This window comes from Thamnophis sirtalis, unplaced genomic scaffold (genome assembly GCF_051295495.1).
Source record: "Thamnophis sirtalis isolate CommonGarterSnake01/CBP01778 unplaced genomic scaffold, rThaSir2_p1.2 scaffold_7, whole genome shotgun sequence".
NCBI classification, from domain to species: Eukaryota; Metazoa; Chordata; class Lepidosauria; order Squamata; family Natricidae; genus Thamnophis; species Thamnophis sirtalis.
Window position 1 is genome coordinate 37,733,611 of NW_028261387.1, and position 21,765 is coordinate 37,755,375.

A 21,765-nucleotide genomic window follows, 5' to 3' on the forward strand; every position below is an offset into this window, starting at 1 on the left:
GCTTTTCCAGAACCCTTTCCGATTGTCATGCTCTTAGCAATTGTGTATTAAAAAGTTATTAGGTGGACAAATTAATTTCAACACAGAAATGGAATATTGGCCATAAGACCATCTGTATTTACGGTAACTGAAAATTATAATGTCGACCAAGATTTCAGTGGGTCAGTTTAAGGTATTTTCTGCCCCTTTTATCCATCTCTACTATTGATCATTTAGGGCTTTTTTTTGCAAACTGTTGCAATTTCTGCAAATTGACAAAGGTGTTTTCTCACAATACTGTACATGGCAGAGACCAATCAAACAGAAAGCATCCCTTTAACGTTTTCCTGCAAGTGGCAGGTGCACTTCCCTTTCCCCCCTCAGATTTTGAAGAGGAATTGACCACCCGCTTCGCTCTAGACACCGACATGAAGGAGACTGTATGCAGGTATCTTTTTTTCCTTATTAGGATTTCTTGCCATTTGGGCCCAACCTGTGGAGGTTGTATGTTGCTTTATTTCACAACATGCTTCCCCCCCACACTTGTGAGCATCAGTAACAGAGGAATTCCTAATAGGGTGCTCTATTTAGCTAATACTTCTCTGCCTCTTTAGTCTTTGGGACAGACTTTCAACGAACAAAATGATTGTAAAAGCTTTCCCTTCTCCAAGGCATCTTCACCTCATTATGTTAGCTGCTTTTCTAGCAGCAGTTTCTAGCTAGTAGACTAGCGCTCTCTCACTATCCACACATACAGATGCAGTTAAAATTCTCAGTGATTTAAAATCTGAATATGCCATATTTTTTTCTGAGTGCTGTTTTAAATGAGGACACATAGTTATCACAACTGTTTTATTTTTTACAGTAAATGCTTAATGTGGAAATGTACAGAAACTGTTAATACTGCAAACTGTCCACAGAATACAGAATGTGATGCAGTAACAACAACAAAAGGATCAATCTGTCACAGAAGCAGATCACGTCTGTGAAGTTTTCATCGGATTTGAAGAAGTTGACATGATTGAATAAACATTTATTTCAGTTTGGAGAAGAGTTTGTGAGCTACCTGTAAACCAAGAAATTAACAAATAAAAACAAGAATTTAAGCAAAAAATATATTGTTCTACTTCTTGCACAATATATTCTTACAGTTTACTTACAGAAGTTTACTTTATTTACAAACAGCTGATCCATAACTTTTCTAAACCATAAGGGACAACAAAGTTTGAGAATTATAACTTTATTTGATTCACATACTCATTATTTTATACAACCTTGCATAAAAGTCATGCTAAAATCAACTTACACAATGATCTCTCGCTTCCAGGAAATCAAAGAGCTCCTCTGTACACTCTTCCAGTGTTTGAGATCTGGAGGATACTCGAGAATTACACTGCTCTAAACGTTCCAGAGCTTTTGCACATTCTTCTATTTTTGCACATTCTTCCCTGACAATTGTTAAAGGATCCTGGAAGAAAAAGCATCATATACGTAATTAATGCTCTACTAAAGACACTACCAAATGAGAGTGTCAAACTTACTCTTTCTTATAGACTGTCACATTCAGAACATTTTGATTTTTTTAAAGGTATAATTCCCCCAAACATGACAAAATAAATAGAGAGTGGCTCTTTTGAAACATGTTCTTCTCATATATTTGTTGGTCTCTGAGATGTCCCACTTGTTTATGGAGAGAAATCAGCAGCTGTGGTGGAGGCTCAATGGTAAAGCAGAACAGAGTTTCATGACATAGTCTCCCTACTGCATCTGACAGCTCTGGTCTGCTTTTAAGGACAGATTTAGTGAACTTCTGTTCTATGTACCACAGAAGGATATGTTATCACAGCCACCTATTCTAACCCTGACAGGCTGAAAAATAGATAAATAAAATGAATTCTGACAAATTGCTAAACCCACAAATCTGCCCATCTGTCAAAAATATTGCCAATTGCAGCTATGTTATGACAGGTGGATATCCTGCTAATGGCATTGTTGATGTGGCTTTCCTGCAGAGTAAATAAGGACGCTACTCTTCAATTACAAATCAGAACAAAGGCAACTGATATCACTAATAAGGAACAACAAAATATGTATTGGTGGGTGTTCTGCTACCTCTCCAACTGAAGAAGAACAGTTTCACTGAGCCAGGAAGAATTTTAAGCCTTAGAAGCAAAGTCCATATTAAGTTTTTGCTATAGGAATCCTAACATTCAGACGAAATCACATATTAAAACAAGGTTGGGATGTTCTAAATACAATAGTTCAGAATATTTTATTAAACAAAAACCAGCTACAAAGACATTCACTACATAAACACTAAATAGACATCGGATTTATCAGAAGTGATCTGCCTAATTTCTATCATATAATCTTTTTGTTCCTGAATTATTGGTTTTATAGTAAAAAGAACATATCCAATTGAGCAAACAAGTACATCAGATAGAAACAGTTTGTTTCTATCACTAATTATTAGGCACTTGTGATCAAGAAAAATAATTGATTTATTGACATTTAATCTACTTGTGAACCCAAATAATCCTTCTCACCATTATGTATATTTCTATCATTTTTAAAATTTTCATCCAGACAAAATACTATAAGTAGCAAGATTCTTCTAAAAATATTGTTGATTGAAATGTTATGAATTATTTCTCTTGCTCAATTATCCATAAAGTTACATACCACAAGTTCCTCCTCCTCCTCCTCCTGTACAGGTAAAAAATCGTAATAGATTCATTAATGTTCACATATCTACATAATATGAAGTAATTGAATTATAAAAAAATCAAAGAGCAATTTCAATTATAGGTAATGCTTGACTTACAGCCATTTATTTAGTGCTTGTTTAAAGATAATAGCATTGAAAAAAGTGACTTACGACCATTTTTTACACTTAACAACCATTGCAGCATCCCTATGGTAGTGTTCAAAATTTAATTTATTTATGATGGTTACAGTGTCCCAGGATCCTATGATCACCGTTTGCAACCTTCTGACAAGCAAATTCAATGGGGGAAGCCAAATTCATTTAGTCATGTTACTAACTTAACAACTGCAGTTATTAACTTATTAACAGTTATTAAGAGCCGAGGTGGCGCAGTGGTTAAATGCAGCACTGCAGGCTACTTCAGCTGACTGCAGTTCTGCAGTTCGGCTGTTCAAATTTAACCGGCTCAGGGTTGACTCAGCCTTCCATCATTCCAAGGTGGGTAAAATGAGGACCCGGATTGTTGTTGGGGGCAATATGCTGAAAGCCCTATGAAGCGGTATATAAGTCTAACTGCTATTGCTATTGCTAACTTAACAACTGTAGCATGGAAGGTCATAAAATGGGGTAAAACTCACTTAACTGTCTTGCTTAACAACATGAATTTTTGGGTGACTTGTGGTCATAAGTTGAGGATTACCTGTTCTTACTTTTTTATGTAGACCCTTTCATATGGCATTCTTTCAACGTTTATTATTTTATTTTTTAGACTAATAAGCATAGAAATGTATATAGCATAAAAGACAAGGAAAAACACAAAAATAATTTTAAAAAGAAAAGAGGAAGACCTGGAAATTATGTTACAAATAGAACTCCAAAAATTTTCTGCATTGATGAAAAGACTTATCAAAAATAAACAGTGTCAAAAACAGATATCAACAATTCACTGCTAAAAAAAAAGAGTTCCGGAATTTTCCTTCCAATGTTTTACAATTCTTTCTGCCAGTTCCTAGGACTGAAAAATCCACATGGAATTATATTTAAAGCAAGGATTTTTTTAAAAAATATTTAAGTCAATCAGTCCTGGAATGAAATAGTATTACTGTACTAGCTATGGAAGAGTGCCTTTCAGCTCACCATAAATAAATATTAATAACATTAGAACTCTTTGCAAAAAAAGGGATGATCATAAAAGAGTATCATATGCAATGAGGGTTTTTTTAATTTATATTTTATAAGATAGGTAAGAAAAATAGGCAATGAATTTACAAAACTGATAAAAGCTTAATTCATGACTAACAAAGAACAGAAGGGGATATTATAATCAAAAACAGAAGCCCCAGAGACTTTCAAACGATATGCACAGACGTATTATTTAAAGTATTTATATAATGGCCAATATTTTACACCTTAAAAAGAATAAGGAAGCGCAGCCCACCATATATAACTAGGGATTATTTTTCAACCAGCACAAGCATTGTGATAGGAGTTGTAGTCTTCCAGATCTGCAAGGCAACCAACCAGATGCCGAAATTTGCAGCAATGAAAAATTTACGCCGCTAACCACGGTCAGTTTTTCGAAATTCACCCAAAGGATGTTAGAGAGGATATAAATTGGCCAGTGGTTATTATTTTCCCGTGGGTCTGGCACTCGGGTTATATTATAAATAGTATACGTGCCTTCATACACATCTAAACGAAGGTCCGCTGTGTTCAAGTGTAACTCGCCACGGGTAAATGGATACACGGCTCTAATGTTAGCTACTGAATGGCCTTATGAGGAAATGAAAAGCCCAGATCAAGGGAACCAGCAGGCCCAAAACTGAAGAGAAAAAAATGCGGGGCTGGGCAGCGAAGAACATGAAATTTTAATGTGGGAATAACCCCCTTGTCTCACTGCAGCGCGGCTCACCTCTGGGTCGTCGCGGCGGCCGTCAATGGCCTTTTCGTCCTCCCTACCCATTTCAGCAAGTCTTCCTCAACCCCGGTTTAGCTACCGCAGAAGGACGCGCGAGGGTCATCCGCATATCAGCGGAAATCCCGCCTATCTCTAGCACCCTTCCGGTGGGAGGTTTCTCATGCCCGCCGACCTTCTTAAGATGGCTCGTTTTCTCCCAACCATCGCGTCCCGTCGCAGCGGGCGAGCCATGTCAGTATTATTTCCACCACATGGCACTGTGGGGCGCTCGACCTAGTTAGCATGGCAGCATCACACGTCCGCCTAACAATGAGTGACCTCCCAAGATGGCGTCATTCCGACGGTGTGTGGTTTCTGTGTTTGTTTTTTAAACACACAGTAGACCCGCTGCCCAAAGAATATGGAGATCAAATCTGGGGAAGAAATCGGCAGGGAGAATCCCCTCCGCCTATTTGAGCTAAGTGGGGCGGTAGTCAGCTCCATCATGGGACGAGTTGAAAAAGAAGTTTGGGGTAAGATGGAGGAGGGGCTCAGCCGTTTTTCTCTCCTCGTTGTGACCCAACGAGCCAAACAGATCTCTGCTATGAAATGGAGAATCTCTTGCCCTGTTGAAGGGGATCGGTTGAGATGCTTTGAGATGCCCTTAAAAAGTTTCTTCAGCATGCATAATAATAGGCAATGTACAGAGATGCTCCAACCACAATTGGGCAGGAAAATCCTGTAGAAATTCACGTTTTAGAGATTTTTGTAAGTCTGCAGTCCTTCAAATATAGTGCCTATAAAGGAATAAATCCTGCTGGATAAGATGGGGAAGGATTCCAGAATAAATTAGCAGGCATACAGTGACAATATAAATGTCAGTTGTCGTTACTGACACATTGTCCAGTATGGACAATGGAAATCCATACCCACTGAATTAGGTAGAATTTGGTTAGACTGGAAATCTAAAGCCATATTTAGACAGGAGTTATAGTATTGTGAGATATTTTAAGATTCTGAGTTCCTACCATCATGAGACAAAATGCATTGGATAAATGTTTCCCTTAAATCCTTTTCTTTGTTAAAAACAATATAAGAAGGAATGGAAACAATTAGAGGCTTATTTAAAAGAAATATGCTGATGTATAAATGATACAGAGTAATAGAGAATAATGAAAGTAAAGATAAAATTATAATTTACTAGTATAATAGTTATATTCTAAGATATAGTTATATAGTTATATTCTAAGATATTCACATGGTAGAAGAAAAGGTCCTGAAACTTTCTAAAATGAATATGGTTTGGTGGTTGTCTAGAGTGTGTGTGTGAACTGGAGTAGGAGCAGAGTACCTGTTTTCGGGAGTTTCAGTCCTGGGCTATAAGCGTTTTCTAAATATGCTTGTACCAAGTCATTTAAACCACTTTCTTTGTCATTAAAATACATTTTTATATTGGGTTTCTCCCTGCCAAAGAACTTCCAGGTCCTATACTCCAGGGTATCTTGCCTCTGCTAAACATATATTATCTGGAAAGAATTGAAGAGACTGCTGTGAAAAAAGGTCAGTTACAATGGTTTCATATGGGGAGGAAGATAACAAGGAAAGCCAAATGGTAACTAATAAGTGTTCATCCTGGGAAATATGGTTTCCACTTTCATACATGGCAGAACTATTTTATTGATTAGCAGACATTTGTACTTATTATTTCTCAATTTCCCCAACATATCCAAAGTTGGATAAATATGTTTCTGGTTCTTAATAAGATGGAAATGTATATCAGCCAGATCCCAACTACACCAGGGTGAAATGCTCACTTTTTGTAAAAGTTACAGTATGTCCAAAATCATTTCATCGGAATCTTTGAGCACAAACAATACTTTAAGGATCAGAATGGTATAATGAACAGTTGCTTTCCTATAATCAGAACCATATTCAAATATTTGGCTGCAATGCCTCCATTGGCTAGTCATTGAAGTCTTATATTTATCCTAAGTGTTTAATCTGAGCTCATTTAATATGTTACAAATATATTTTATTACTATTTAGATATGATTGCTGGAAACTGTTCTAGCTTCCTTTCACCAATCATTGCAGAGGATATTAGGTTTTTCTATGGGAATGAGGAATCTGGAATGTATAGACATTTCAAAACTCAGTTCTAAATACCTCTGGCTAGACAGTGTGTGTGTGTCTTTAGCATATTATTGACTTCTGCAATTGTATGGACAAGTTCATGCAGTTTTCATGACAAGATTATCAGAAATTGGTTGACGTTGCTTTCTTCCTAGGGCTGAGGGAAAGCCTGCCAACTTTGTGCCTAAAGCAGGGCTTGAACTCTCAGCCTCATGATTTCTAGGCTAGTGCTGCTTTAAGTGAGTTATTAAGCTAAAACATATGAAAGGCATCAATTTGCCTATCCTTTTCTTAACTGTTTTCTGTGGGATAATAAAAATAGGAGTTCAATATATCTGAACGGCAGCCAGTTAGAGAAGCATGATACTACAATATTAAATATTAAGCAATATAATAAAATAAGCAAAATATGCAAATTTACAACTTAAATATTGAAGCAATATTTTAACACATTTTTTGTGATTTCCTGCTTTGAGACAGATGCTTTTAACATCTATGGATTTTTAAAAGATATTTGTGTGTGTGCGCGCGTGTGCATACATAAATGTTACCTTACAATTTTATGCATGTGTGGTCAAGAAGTAAAACCCTTTGAGATCAATGGGATTTATTCCCAGATGTGTGCATGTGTATGCGCGCGCATGTAATCTGTTTGTTTCAAAACACTTATCAATAGCTGCACAATTGTTTTTGTAAAACTAATGACAGTTTTAATAGTTACTTTAAACATGCTATATATTTCTGTAGGACTCTCAACTGAACCAATATGGTGCAAGCTATGGTTTGACATCATGAAAACAAGACCTTCTAGATTAGAGGTGGGTTAAAGATATAAACCGTAAAATTGATATAGCAAATAGGATTATGCTCTTACCTTCCTAGTTAACTTCATAGAATTTCTTGAACAGGGATCTTCCATAGCTGCTTTTGTTAAATTTTGAACTTCAGTCCTATGTTTTTCAGATATTTGCTATGCTATAACTTCCTCTTCTGTTTATTGTCACAGAAATAGTAATTTGCAGAGATTTGTTTATTGTCCAATGGCTGTCCCACTAACCAGACAATAGCAGAAAAAGGAGTATTTTGTTTTGCAATTGCAAAACAATAAACATTCAATCAAATGTGATGCCTAACCAGCAAACAGGCTGAGTGAAGAACAAGTTACCAAAACTCTCATGCTAAAGAATATGCAAATTAACTGCATCAAGGTTTCTATGGTGAAATCAGGCTATCTTCAGAAGTAACATTTTTACTATTGACCTTTAGGTTTCAAGGCTCCCCATAACTGTCATGGACAGCTTTTTTATTTAGAGTTAACCTAATGCCATTTTTAAATTCTCTTAACAATAATACTATATATACTGCTATCATCCAGAGCCTTAGATTCACTCCCCAAACCTCAGATAGCAGCATATAAATTAATCAAGTTTCTTCCTCAAAGATACAAACTCTGCAGTGGAATGCAGCTGAACTTTGAAAGTCAGGCCCTAAGAAAAAATAGTAAAAAAAACCCAATACCTTGTCCTAAAATGATCATCATAATTGAAACAAGGAATCAATTATGTTGGTGACAAATAAAATCTTTTTGGATCTGAAATTTTAACGCTGGTTAGGGGCAAAAAAGGAATGAGCCAAATCAATATGTCTGAACTAAATTCTAAGCTAAGAGTATATACTATCTTTGAGAGTGGGTTTACCTACCATCTTTTCCAATCCTATTCCCATTTGGATTTAACAACCTTTTTCTTACACATCCTGATAGACTCTGCCTCTGTCTGATATTCTGAGCCACATTCCCAAATATGATAGATGCCTTCCCAATTCTGCATCTGTCTAGAGATGACTTTGAAACTTCCACCTAGCCTTTTCACATAGGGTCTGTTTTTCCAGTTAACTGCTCTGGCCCCAACATTCCACAGGGTTTCCTTCAGTTGTTTATTGTTTTCAAGGGGTGATAACATATCTACTCTGTTTATTTATTCATACCTATATACATATCATCTACAAGGCAGGATGTCAAACTGGCGGCCCGTGGGCCAGATGCATCACAGGCAAAACCCACCTCAGCTCCGCAAAGGGGGAAACTCATGAAATGTCATGTGACAGCAACATGACACCACAAGTTTGACAGCCATGCTATAAGGACCCCATCTATTTGTTCTCCAGCGATGATGATATGACATCTACTTTATCCATTCATTCATTTATACCAGGGTTGTCAAACTGATAGCCCGCTGGCTGGATTCGTCACACATAGGCAACGTCCACCTCAGCTCCGCGAATGGGAAAAACATTACAAAACGTGACACCGCGAGTTTGACACTCGTGATTTATACAATATATAAGACTGTCCACCTCCTAAGGGTGATTCAGAATGGTGCGCAAAGATTAAAAACAATCACTACCATTTAACAACCCCCAAGGCAAAAATCACAACCCAACAGGGAAGAGCCCACCTAACTATATGGCTCAAACATTAAACTTAGCTGTATGTAATAAGGGAAAAAGGCACTTCTGGGATCAAACCAGTCCCTTCTCTGAGGTTCTTCAGTTCTGAGGTATCCCGTGCCTATGGGCAAGCAGCAACTGAAAAAGTAGGTCCCTTTGCTGGCACCACCTCTTTTCTATAAAACCATTTCTTTCTTCCACACCAACTCTCTAGGGAACCAGGAGACGGTTGTAAAACAAACACAGGGCTCATCCTGGGTCTGGCTAAATACTGAAGGGGAAAGCCAACAAAAAATATTACTCAGCTAAGCTGAGGTGAGCGATAGAAGGCAATTGATCAATTCCAGGATTTAAGCAAAATTCGATTTTATGAGAGCCGGTTTGTTGTAGGGGTTCAAGTGCCTAAAAACCAGGAGACCGTATGTTCTAGCCTGCTTCAGGCATGAAAGCCAACTGGTGATTCTGGGCCAGTCACTGTCTTTCGGCTCAACCCACCTCACAGTTGTTGTTGAGAAAATAGGCAGGAGTAGTAGGCATGTTCACTACCAGGAGTTATACAGGTAGTCCTCAACGTACGGCCACAATTAAGCCCAAGGTTTATGTTGCTAAGTGAGAAAATTGTGCCCCATTTTACGACTTTTCTTGCCACATTTGTTAAGTGAATCACTGCCGTTGTTAAATTAGTAAAACACAATTGTTAAGTGAATCCGGATTCCCCATTGACTTTTGCTTGTCAGGAGGTCACAAAAGGGGATCATAGGCCCTCGGGACACTGCAACCGTCATATGTATGAACCAGTGGCCAAGCATCCGAATGTAAATCACATGACCATGGGGATGCTGCCCCTGTCGTAAGTCTGAAAAATGGTCAGAAGTCCATTTTTTTCAGTAACTTTGAACGGTCACTAAAGGAACTGTAGTAAGTCGAGGACTACTTGTATGTGTACATGTATATAAGTAAGCAAATAAGCAAACAGGAAGGAAGAGAATACAAATATTATAACAATAGATTTCAATCGTGCCTGATCCTCAGCCAACTCCCTCACAAAAGGCACCAACCTCTTCCCACCCAAAACTTGGCAGTTCCTGCTCCTTTTCCTCTATTGGCTGTCATGGGTCAGGTGACTTGGTTTATAGACCGTTGGTCTGCCCTGCAAGTGCCTTATGAAAAACGAACAGGCCAAAACCACTCCAATTTTCTTGTGTACTCTATAAAGTTACAACAGACTGCTAGGCAAAATAACATGAACCAATTTAAATAAAAACTGTACTTTCTGAACGGGTATCATTCAGTTACCCACCCCCGCAATGATGTTTTATCAACATCTGCAAGATTATCTACAGCCAACTGCACCTTGAGAACTTAATCTGCAGCAGTTAAAATCAATTTTAAAAAATAAAAATGAGCCAAACAATATTCAATAAAATCAGCATGGAATTCTGGGTTCTTCATAGTCTTTTAAATTCTCCAAATAAGAAACTGGGCACACCTCTCATGCAAGGACATTTCAAAAGGAGGGCTCACCAACCTCTCTAGCCAGCTTATCAGAATTAGTGGTCTATTGAGCACAGGGCCTACTGCCAATTTAGTCAATTTATGTAATCCTAAGTAATCCTTTAAATTTTAAAAATTAATCAATTGTTCAGGTATGAACCCAGAAATACACCTCTGAAAGAAATTTGAAGTACTTTTTCTAGAGTATACCTAGATATCATCAGCTTGCATTTATTTCCATATGATTGCAGAATATCAAGTGTTGGAGGAAGAAGTTCCTTGAAACTTTCTTCTCAAATGTGCTGCGTGGGATCTTGGATGTGTCATCGCATCAATGCTTGAGTGATCCTTGTTTTTTGCCCCTGCTGTATACTTCACGGCACATATCTGAACTTATTATTTACAACATGCTTGAGGGTATCTCAGAGCTGATGGCTGAATACAATCGATGTGTCCTTGAAAACTTGGCTGTCTCACTTAGAAGTCTGACCTTCCGTCACCTCCTTTCCTCCAATCTGTCTACTAGACATCAGTTGAGTTTATTCCTTCATCGCCTAATTCATCATGGGGCAGTGAACTACCTATCTATGTACTCATGGCCTGATCCTGACCCAGCACTTCTAGCTCTCATTCTGAAAATGAGTGCTGGGATTTGGAATCCTGGTAGGACATTAATGAATGAAGAATTTTGCCATCTCTGTAGAGAGAAATTGAATGTACAGAGCCAAAAGCTGGATCAGGAATGTAGGCCTCCTTTGGGTTCAGACCAACTGTTTCCTACAGCAGCATCTGGCCAATTTAGCAATAATGAGCTGAGGAATATGAAAATCTTGCCGAGTGTGCCTCAAGAATTTTCTTTGGGATTTGAAGTTGCTGGAGAGCTATTCACAACCAGCAACAAAAGCTTTAGTGAACCACCCGACTGCCAATTGGGTAACAGTTCCTACAAAACTCATAGGCCGCACAATGCTGGCTCAAAAGTTTTTAATGCTGAAGTATCATCTGTTAGCTTTTCCCCAGCAAATCCATCTCAAGGCAACCTTGCTTTGGGAAAATCTCCGAAGAGGCACAAAGCTATAATAACAAAGAAGCACAGCATCCATCAGAAAACTAGCACTATCACCACTGAGATGGAAGACCTGTATGACTTTGTCTTCACAATTGCAAAGGAAGAGGAAGAGATGGCATTCTATCACAAAATAAGGAATGTTGACAAAGAAGAACATTGTGATAATGAACCCTCTCTCCCAACAGAGGCTTCCAGTGTGACTGATACAGTTTCCTTAGGAGGAACTCGAACTATTGGCTTCACTTCTCTAAAGGCAATTAGCCATTTTCGAAGCGTATCTACCTTGGAAATATTCTCTGTCCCACTGACCAAAAATACATGCCAGATGCTTGGTAATCTGTTGAGCTCTTGGGTAGCTTTAGAAAAACTCATTCTTACTTTGAATGGTAAGTGATAAGCCACATCTTTGCCTGCAAATGTTAATCCCTTGTGTAGAATCTTCACATACAGAAGTGGATAAATGGCAGCCCCTTGGACTAATTACAGGTCTGTTGCTATCCATTCCATTCAATCGGAAGGATGTAATTTTTAATATTTGACATCTGGATGGCCACAGCTTCTTTACATGTGTTTTGCAATATTCAAATATGTTATGAACAAAAATTGGTTTTTAGAAAAGGAAGTGCTGCATGAGGAAAATGGGAATACTACTACTGAAAACCAAAAGCTTTCTTAAGTGGGTTTTTTTCATAGTGGCGAATTAGATGCCTCTGAGATACTTGATGGCAGGTTGGTGAAGATAAGAGTAGTTCTCAACTTATGACCACGGTTGAGCCAAAAATTGCTGTTGCTAAGCCAGATAGATTGCCCCATTTTATGACTTTTCTTGCCCAAGCTGTTAAGTGAATCACTGCATTTGTTAAGTTAATAACCCAGTTGTTAAGTGAATCTGGTTTCCCCACTGATTTTGCTTTTCAGAAGATCACAAAAGGTGCTCACATGATTCTGGGACACTGCAACCATCATAAATATGAACCATTTGCCAAGCATCAGAATTTTGATCATGGAATGGTGCAATGGTCATAAGTATGAAAAACAGATCACTTTTTTCAATTCCATTATAACCTCAAATGGTCATTAAATGAATGGTTGTAAGTTGAGAGCTACCTGTATAGCCTGTTCTGCCAATGTTCTCCAACAACTGATATTTGGAATCCTACTACCACCAACCAAGAACCAATGTTCTGTTAGCACAGAAAGTTTCAATAGGTGTCTTTCAAGTTACCAATTTGTACTTAAGATTTAAACTAGTAAAAAAGCAGCAGTTGGATAATTTGGACAGACTATTCTGTTTTGATCTGACTGCATACAGTAAAAATATTTGTTAATTTTAAGAAATAAAGCCCAAATTCAGATTGAGAGATTGCCTTGTACGTTGAGGACAAACCTAAAATGCCTATAGTGCATAAACAAAAATATCTTCATGCAAACTTCAAAATAAAGTTTTCCATCTGCAATCTCATATATCCTTAGAGCCGAGGTGGCGCAGTGGTTAGGGTGCAGTACTGCCGGCCACTTCAGCTGACTGTTATCTGCAGTTCAGCGGTTCTAATCTCACCGGCTCAAGGTTGACTCAGCCTTCCATCCTTCCGAGGTGGGTGAAATGAGGACCCAGACTCTGGGGGCGATATGCTGACTCTGTAAACCACTTAGAGAGGGCTGAAAGCCCTATGAAGCGGTATATAAGTCTAACTGCTATTGCTATTACCATTTTTGAATATTTTATCTAAGACCCCTTGTCTTAATCCATATCTAAATACCAGCTGAATTCATTTTGATTTGTAGAAATACCATAAAAGCCACATGTATTATGACTCAGGAAGCCCAGTTTGGTGTAGTGGTTAAGAAACAGACTAGAAACCAGGAGACTGGGAGTTGTCCTACCTAAGGCCTAAAATCAGCTGGTGACCTTGGGTTAATCATTCTCTTTCAGCCTAAAAAGCAGGCAATGGCAAACCATTTCTGAAAATGTTGCCAACAAACTGCAGGGTCTTATCCAGACAGTCACAAGGAGTCAAAATTGACTCAGAGGCACCAAAAAGAAAATTGACTTGGAGAAATTAAAGCAACTTTGACAAATTTAAGAGTATGTAATGTTGTGTTCATTGACAAAACCTGCAACATTACATATACAAATTCAACTAGTATTTGGTTTCTGGGAGGGAAAACCCAATTCTATTTCTGAGCTCTTAAGGTATAATATAGTATGGAAGACTAGAGCAAGTTTGATAGCCTATTCTGCCAATGTTCAAAAGATATTGTACACTTATTTGAAACCATGTAGTAATTTTGGTATGCATGCATATTTTAGATTTCTGTTTTCTCCTTTTAAAATTGTGCTTCAGGCTTAGGCTCTGGTATCTTCAGCATCCTTTCTGGGCTCCGAATTCTTTCTCAACACAACAATTACTGCCTCCGTGTGGTACACATCAGTGATATGTTTGCTCATTTCCCATGTATGAATCTTGTCCATTCTCTTTTGAGTGCTGTACCATTGCTTCGGATGCTTCTGGTCAGCTTTGATCTCAAAACTGCAGCCGAGTGGAATAGACTGGAAGAAGACATGGGCTCGTCATCCTTAGTAGAAAAAATTCCAGGTACAACATAGATCTTCAGCTTCACTTAATCTACAGCAGGTTTTATTTTACACATGATAATAATTAAGTTATATTTATTAGTTGCTCTATTTCAAAGAATTCTTTGATTCTGGTTTTCCAACTTGCTAAACATCTTTCCTTGATAAAATGGGTGGAGCCAAAGCTCATCAGTAGAACATATGCTTGTGTGCAGAAGATTTCAAATTCAGTCTCAAACTGAATATATATCTGTTTGCATATGTTTGTATGTGTATATATTCACTAAGGTTATCCCAAGTTCAGAAATGATTGCAGAATGAAACAAAAATTAAAGTGATTTGATCCACAAGTTAGCAACCATTTAATTCATTTTGACAAGTAAATTATTATGTAACAAAAATATGTTTATTAATTTTGGTGAGAAATTGAAATTTTTCAGTTTTCAAGAAATGTACAGAGGTTTCTTGTTATAGATAATGCCTGTACTTTAGGAAAAATATTTATGAATTCAGTGTACTTGGAAAGTTGGAGTGAACTTCCCCTTGCCCCTGATACTGTTCAGGCCATATGTTATTTCATGCTTACCGTAAAACTGGAAGTGAGCTGCTATGACTGCTTCCTTTTCTGATACAGATCCCTTAACTGATTTCTTCCTGATCAATGAAACTATGATTTGCTATGAATTGGCACGTTATAGACTGAGGAATTCCTCCAAACATGTATCATAAACTAGGTTGATCTCAGTTTGTAATTTTTGTTCAAACCATGTTTGCCAGTTTCAGCCTGTGAATAGTTGTCTTTTGCTATATTGACTTTTCCTACCTAGAGACTTACCTGGAGCAGCTTGAGATCAGGTTTCCCAGAGAACCTCTTCAAACAAGTCTTCTGGTGCCTGTACTGAAAGCCTCAGGGTCTCTCCAGAGTCTTTCTCTAGACAGCATTGCAATTTCTTGTCCTCAAGAGGTTTGGCTCCTCCTGCAAGCCCTCAAAGGTATGGGGGAAGTTATTTGCTTGCAGTAAAGCTAAAAGGCAACAGTACTGTACACATTTAACAGGAATATTAACATCTTAAGCACTTTGTCAGCAGTGTGAAAACCATGGCCAGAATTAAGTTGTAAAATATACTTCAAAAAGATGTTGGAACCATCTGCTTATCACACATAACCAAAGAGGAAAGTTTTAATCAGTGAAAAGTTTCAAGGCATGTCATAAGTTCTTATTTATCTTGGTAGAATATAATCCAAACCTGAAGAAACTAAGTTTTCATGATGTCAACCTTTCTGAACATTCAAAAGAAGTCCTCCTTATTCTACAGAGCCCAACTCTTCAAGGTATAATTACGTTCTTTTTTCCTATTCTAATTCTATAGCCGCTGTTGCATGTAATCAAAAATAATGGTTTTGTGGCGATTTTTCAGTTATGTATAGGACCACCCGTCATAAATTTGGCTAGGGTACTGAATTAGTTTATTTTAGAGAAGACACACAGACATACCCTGTTATGGGTTGATTAAAAAATGAACAGGAATTAACAAAGGCCTAATATTGCTTCCCTCTGCTCTGTCTGCATAAATAGAAACTGCTACTTCACCACAGCTAACATCCTTAGGGTGTGTGTGTGAGAGAGAAACAGCAGCCTCCTTTGTTCCTCATGACTTTTCCTTAAAGGTTTTAACAAAGTTAATAGTCAACAAGTTGTTTTTCTTGTGCAAGTAGAGTCATTATCTAATACATCTTTCCAACTTTTGTTCATTGTACATTCAATTAGACTGACTTCACCTAATGAATCAAAGGAAGAAGGAACACTTACATTAATTTTAGATTTTGGTTTTCCCATAGAGATCAGTTTTTCATTTTGTCGACTGTTTGAAAACTGTACAGCTGAGCTTCTGACTGAAATGATTATTGCCATGAAGAAGAACTCATCGTTAACAACCTTCAAACTTCCTGGAAATAGGCTGGGTAAGTAGTGGGAAATATAGCAACATTCTTGGAGTGCTTTCTTCCCTTTGTGGAGAATGAGTTAGGGCTCTGGCTGCTCTCAGATTTAGCTTTGACTGTTGACAAAATAAATTCTTGCCTGTGGTGATTCAGATGAGAACCTATTGATAATTATATATATTTGACTTTTCAAGAATCTAGACTATTGTCCCAAGCAACTTTCTTTCAAAAGGCAACTGGAGTTTCTTGTTTTGCTAGAAGTCGTTTCACTTTTCCTCCAAGAAGTTCCTTCAGTTCTGACTGAATGGTGGAGGATTTATATTCTTTGCAGTCATCTGGTCGTTGGCACTCTTTCCGAGAGTCACTGAGGCCACTTGGAGGTTTATCTGTGCCCTCAGGGTCAAAACTTGTAGTCTGCATTTTTGCCCACTAGAAATTCATTCATTATCCTGCACAATTCAAAGGGTATTTATCCCAAATTGTATAACTAAATATCTGTGGAGATTTTCAGTTGTCCTGGTGGATGACTGGATGACTGAGAATCTCCATAGACAAATCTAGCCTATTTTGTATTTCCTACTACTGGCTAAATTGTTTAGTGTACATTAGATTCCAACATGTTTTATTTATTTTATTGCTACTTTCGCAATACAGTTAGAGTAACTAAGTTTAGAAAGGGATGCACATATCTAGAATTACAACTTTTGTGCTTGTAGTAAAATGAGGTAAGGACTGATTGCCTGTCAATTAATTATTCTGTTTTTAAAAAGGAACAAAATTCTCAGGTAATCCTGTAGAAGCAATAAGCAAGTAACTAAGTGTGGAGAAGTTTTATCATTGATGATATCAGTATCTGCTTTGCTGGAGCTTTGGGATTCTTGTTTTAGTTTTGTTTTAAATATGATGAAAACATTTCAAAGGGATTATGGCTGGATATTACATACTGATTTATGACCTGCAATTATGTACTATTCAAAAGCTAGAATAGGCCGTTCTTTCATGATGATTTTGTAGCCTAACAGGTGTGAAACACAAATACACACAAAAGGGAAAATGGAATAGAGAATAAGTATAGTAAATATGAACCATTATGTGTTAATTAGGGTTGTACACAGACTAACTAATCCAATGTTTCTCAACCTTGCTTAATTAAGATGTGTGAAGTTCCAAGTTCCAGAATTCCCCAGCTAGCATGGTTGGGCCCATTTTTAAACCTTCTGACCGATTTCAATTTCTGTGGCAATTTATTAATTTAAAATATTGCTAAACCACTTGTCATGCCATGGGTCATTAGGAAGTGCATTCCATTATGCACAGTTTGAAATGCAATAATGTACCAATACAATTGATATATTTAAGTTTTATATATATTGGTAGTTGAGTAGTTGAGAAGTTCCATCATAAAATATTAAATGTTTTTGGCATCAACTTTATTTCAATTTATGTACATGCTGAAAACATACACTATATTGCCAAAAGTATTTGCTCACCTGCCTTTACTCGCATATGAACTTATTGTACATGACATCCCATTCCTAATCCTTAGGGTTCAATATGACGTCGGGCCACCCTTTGCAGCTATAACAGCTTCAACTCCTCTGGGAAGATTGTCCACAAGGTTTAGGAGTGTGTTCATGGGAATTTGTGACCATTCGTCCAGAAGCACATTTGTGAGGTCACACACTGATGTTGGATGAGAAGGCCTGGCTCTTAGTCTCCGTTCTAATTCATCCCAAAGGTGTTCTATCGGGTTGAAGTCAGGACTGTGTGCAGGCCAGTCAAGTTCATCCACACCAGACTCTGTCATCCATGTCTTTATGGACCTTGCTTTCTGCATTGGTGCACAGTCATGTTGGAAGAGGAAGGGGTCAGCTCCAAACTGTTCCCACAAAGTTGGGAGCATGGAATTGTCCAAGATGTCTTGGTATGCTGAAGCATTCAGAGTTCCTTTCACTGGAAGGGGCCAAGCCCAGTCCTGAAAAACAACCCCATACCATAGTCCGAAGTGGCGCAGTGGTTAAATGCAGCACTGCAGTCCACTTCAGCTGACTGCAGTTCTGTAGTTCGGCTGTTCAAATCTCACTGGCTCAGGGTTGACTCAGTCTTCCATCCTTCCTAGGTGGGTAAAATGAGGACCCGGATTGTTGTTGGGGGCAATATGCTGACTCTGTAAACCGCTTAGAGAGGGCTGAAAGCCCTATGAAGCGGTATATAAGTCTAACTGCTATTGCTATTGCTATAATCCCCCCTCCACTAAACTTTACATTTGGCACAATGCAATCAGACAAGTACCGTTCTCCTGGCAACCGCCAAACCGACTCGTCCATCAGATTGCCAGATGGAGAAGCGCAAATCATCACTCCAGAGAATGCGTCTCCACTGCTCTAGAGTCCAGTGGTGACGTGCTTTACACCACTGCATCCAACGCTTTGCATTGCACTTGGTGATGTATGGCTTGGATGCAGCTGCTCGGCCATGGAAACCCATTCCATGAAGCTCTCTACACACTGTTCTTGAGCTAATCTGAAGGCCACATGACGTTTGGAGGTCTATAGTGATTGACTGCAGAAAGTTGGCGACCTCTTCGCACTGTGCGCCTCAGCATCCGCTTACCCCGCTCTGTCAGTTTACGTGGCTTACCACTTCGTGGCTGTGTTGCTGTCATTCCCAAACACTTCCACGTTCTTATAATACAGCTGACAGTTGACTGTGGAATATTTAGGAGCGAGGAAATTTCACAACTGGATTTGTTGCACAGGTGGCATCCTATCACAGTTCCACGCTGGAATTCACTGAGCTCCTGAGAGCGACCCATTCTTTCACAAATGTTTGTAAAAACAGTCTGCATGCCTAGGTACTTGATTTTATACCCCTGTGGCCATGGAAGTGATTGGAACACCTGATTCTGATTATTTGTATGGGTGAGCGAAAACTTTTGTCAATATAGTGTATATAATTTACCTTAACATTTGACATTTATTTCCTTTTTCCCTTAGGGGAAAATCTTGGTTACAAATTTCAATTGATAAATAAACTTCCTATTTGACTCTAAATGAATGGTCACAAGATTACTATTATAGTGGGAAATAAAACTTGACCTGTTCATTTTCTTTTTTTAATACAATTGTTGAAGCTACTTAATTCCTATAGCATAGTGAACTTTTGGTCCCCAAAAGTTCAGCCAATTACTAAAGGTTCTTTTTAAATAATTTCTTAGTGAGTTTGGTTCTTGGAAATGTTTGTTAATTTACTCTGTGCCTTTGGGGTGAGGAAAAAAAAAAATAGTAAGTAAATGGAGGAGAATTCTTTCCAGGCAGTCATTTTTCTACCACTTTTCATATTCTTTCCCCTGGAGGATGTTTACTAAATCTTCATTAATGGATCCGTGCTTATAAGATATTGACTATAGAAAATATTTCATCAGAAAATATTCTAATCTAGAAACATCTCATAAGACACTTGTCTGAAGATTATTATTTTTTCCATGAAAAGGCATTTTGCATATTCCTATTATTTACACTTTGTTCTATCACACACCCCTCATACTTTGCTTTAAATTACATTTCCCCCTATTATTAGGGAATCTTAGATTGATTGCACTGGCTGACATTTTTGCTGGAAATTCATCCTCTTCTATCAGTCATCTAGATGTAAGGTATGTATGTGAAGAGAAGCAACCTCATGCAATCCTATGTAAAAAAAAAAGATAGCAATGAAATTAGTCTGGAAAAAAATGCTTTTTTCATTCAATAGTTTGTAGCTTCAATAGTTTTTTGCTTTCAATAGTTAGCATCAATTTGCAAGACGAAATAGCAATAGCACTTAGACTTATCTATCATTTTACAGTGCTTTACAGCCCTCTCTAAGTAGTTTACAGAGTCAGCATATTGTCCCCAACAATTTGGGTCCTCCTTTTACCCACCTCAGAAGGATGGAAGGTTGAATCAACCTTGAGCTTGTTGAGATTTGAACTGCCAAATTGCAGGCAGCCGGCAGGCAGCATAAGTAGCTGCAGTACTGTACTCTAACCATTGCACCACCGTGGCTCAAATCACTGTAATTTCAATGTGTGGAGATCATTAGTCATACCTCAGCACTCAACTGCTTCAGAACTTTTCAGATTCAGTATTCAATCTGCTTTGAAGCAGAATTTTGTCCCAGTGCTCATCTTTCTCTCAGTAGTCAACATCCAAGGAAGAACTTGCAACAAGCTTACGCAGGTTGCCTCGAGTCATGAACCTAGAATTTTATGTTAAGTAAAATTATTATTTATATGCAATTTTTTGATGATATGCACAGATGATTCCCTTAAATGGAACACAGATTTTGCCATAAAGTCTTAGGCATATAGTCCCGGAGATGTGCCAATGTCAAAAAATTCAACTCCTGATTTGTTATATAACTATACATGGTAATCATTCATACTTTTATTCAGAAAAAAATCTGTTAGCTCACTACTATGATGAATATTTCAAGTTCTAAGTCAGGGGTGTCAAACTCGCATCATCACAGTGTCACATGACATATTGCAACTTTTGCTTTGCTAAACTGGGCATGGGCGAGGCCAGCCTGTGACACATCTGGCCCATGGGCCGTGAGTTTGACAGCCCTGTTCTAAGCCATAAATTGCAATGAGGTACAGTAATACTGTTGTTAATTTCCATTCTAGCTCCAACTGTATTAAGCCTGATGGGCTTCTGGAATTTACCAAAAAACTGGAAAGTTACACAGCTGAACGCAGAGCATGTATCAAACTTACCAAACTGTGCCTCTATCAGAATTGGCTGGACCAAGACGCTGTCACTGCTCAAGAAGCCCTTTCAAGACTAAAAGCTATATGCAATGTAGTTAGTGATGCATGGGACTCATCACAGGCCTTTGCTGACTACATCAGTGTGATGTAAGAAGCACTTTAATGGAGAGTGTCTTCTAATAAATCTGCTTAACATTTTTTATTGGAATTTTATTGGGATATTTAAGCACCAGTTGTAAATAATTGTACAAAACTGTATTGTTTTGTTTGTGTTCAGATTTCTGTGTTTAGCATGAAGGATATAGTAAATGTTTCCTGAAATGTCTCATTTTCAAAATAACTTTTATAAAGTCAGTAAAGTATGAAATTAGCAATTATGTTGAATCAAGATGTAACAACTCAATAATGGAAAACTTATTAGCTTAAAATTGAAACCTGTCTTGCGATATGTGGATAAAAATATCTAGATCAGATTATACTATTCTACCAAATGAACCACACACAGTTTATGTCGTTCAGTTACCTTCTGTATTTTAGCAAGAATTTAAATGATACTTCTGCTTTCTGGAGTATGTTTACTATTTATGCAGACTTTATTGTTAAAATAAAAAGTATTACAGCGATAATCCTATTATTATTTGAATTAACTGCATATTATTGGGCAACCTAAATATCCATTGCTTTTTAATCCTCATGTCCTAGAAAACACATTTCAAGCATCTCCTTGTAAAGATTTTTAGTTTTTCAATATAACCACAGTAATTCAGAG

At 37.8% G+C, this 21,765-nt stretch overlaps 2 protein-coding genes and 1 long non-coding RNA gene across 6 annotated transcripts; 2 read left to right on the forward strand and 1 right to left on the reverse strand.

The window, feature by feature from the left end:
• The first annotated feature begins 35 nt into the window (after window positions 1-35).
• Window positions 36-1,093, forward strand: LOC148044608 (uncharacterized). The gene is made up of 2 exons (XR_015697270.1): window positions 36-427; window positions 845-1,093. It is a non-coding gene; the product is annotated as an uncharacterized LOC148044608 (long non-coding RNA).
• Window positions 818-4,739, reverse strand: UQCRH (ubiquinol-cytochrome c reductase hinge protein). Its single transcript, XM_014069346.2, has 4 exons — window positions 4,599-4,739; window positions 2,662-2,685; window positions 1,286-1,447; window positions 818-1,045 (listed from the first exon to the last, which is right to left on the reverse strand). The coding sequence occupies exons 1-4, from the start codon at window positions 4,647-4,649 to the stop codon at window positions 1,013-1,015; spliced, it is 270 nt and encodes an 89-aa protein (XP_013924821.2). The 5' UTR covers window positions 4,650-4,739; the 3' UTR covers window positions 818-1,012.
• Window positions 4,740-4,849: 110 nt separating this feature from the next.
• LRRC41 (leucine rich repeat containing 41) lies at window positions 4,850-21,622 on the forward strand. 4 transcript variants are annotated; one of them, XM_087719723.1, is made up of 10 exons: window positions 4,863-5,116; window positions 6,057-6,143; window positions 7,464-7,534; window positions 10,910-12,113; window positions 14,073-14,324; window positions 15,130-15,294; window positions 15,536-15,634; window positions 16,124-16,264; window positions 19,823-19,898; window positions 20,913-21,622. In XM_087719723.1, the coding sequence occupies exons 1-10, from the start codon at window positions 5,005-5,007 to the stop codon at window positions 21,145-21,147; spliced, it is 2,442 nt and encodes an 813-aa protein (XP_087575849.1). In that variant the 5' UTR covers window positions 4,863-5,004; the 3' UTR covers window positions 21,148-21,622. The 4 variants fall into 4 exon arrangements, with proteins under 4 accessions (XP_087575850.1, XP_013924814.2, XP_087575849.1 ...); XM_014069337.2 differs by having other exon boundaries at window positions 4,868-5,116; window positions 16,142-16,264; XM_087719724.1 differs by lacking the exon at window positions 19,823-19,898 and having other exon boundaries at window positions 4,850-5,116.
• The last annotated feature ends 143 nt before the right edge of the window (window positions 21,623-21,765 follow it).

Coding starts and splice junctions, on each gene's coding strand:
- UQCRH (XM_014069346.2), bottom strand. CDS start 4,649: ATGGGTAGGGAGGACGAAAAGGCCATTGACGGCCGCCGCGACGACCCA. Junction 2,686..4,598: donor GCCGCCGCGACGACCCAGAG/GTGAGCCGCGCT, acceptor TTACCTGTACAG/GAGGAGGAGGAGGAGGAACT. Junction 1,046..1,285: donor TGGAAGCGAGAGATCATTGT/GTAAGTTGATTT, acceptor CTTGGTTTACAG/GTAGCTCACAAACTCTTCTC.
- LRRC41 (XM_087719723.1), top strand. CDS start 5,005: ATGGAGATCAAATCTGGGGAAGAAATCGGCAGGGAGAATCCCCTCCGC. Junction 5,117..6,056: donor AGTTGAAAAAGAAGTTTGGG/GTAAGATGGAGG, acceptor TCCCTGCCAAAG/AACTTCCAGGTCCTATACTC. Junction 15,295..15,535: donor CCTCCTGCAAGCCCTCAAAG/GTATGGGGGAAG, acceptor TTATCTTGGTAG/AATATAATCCAAACCTGAAG.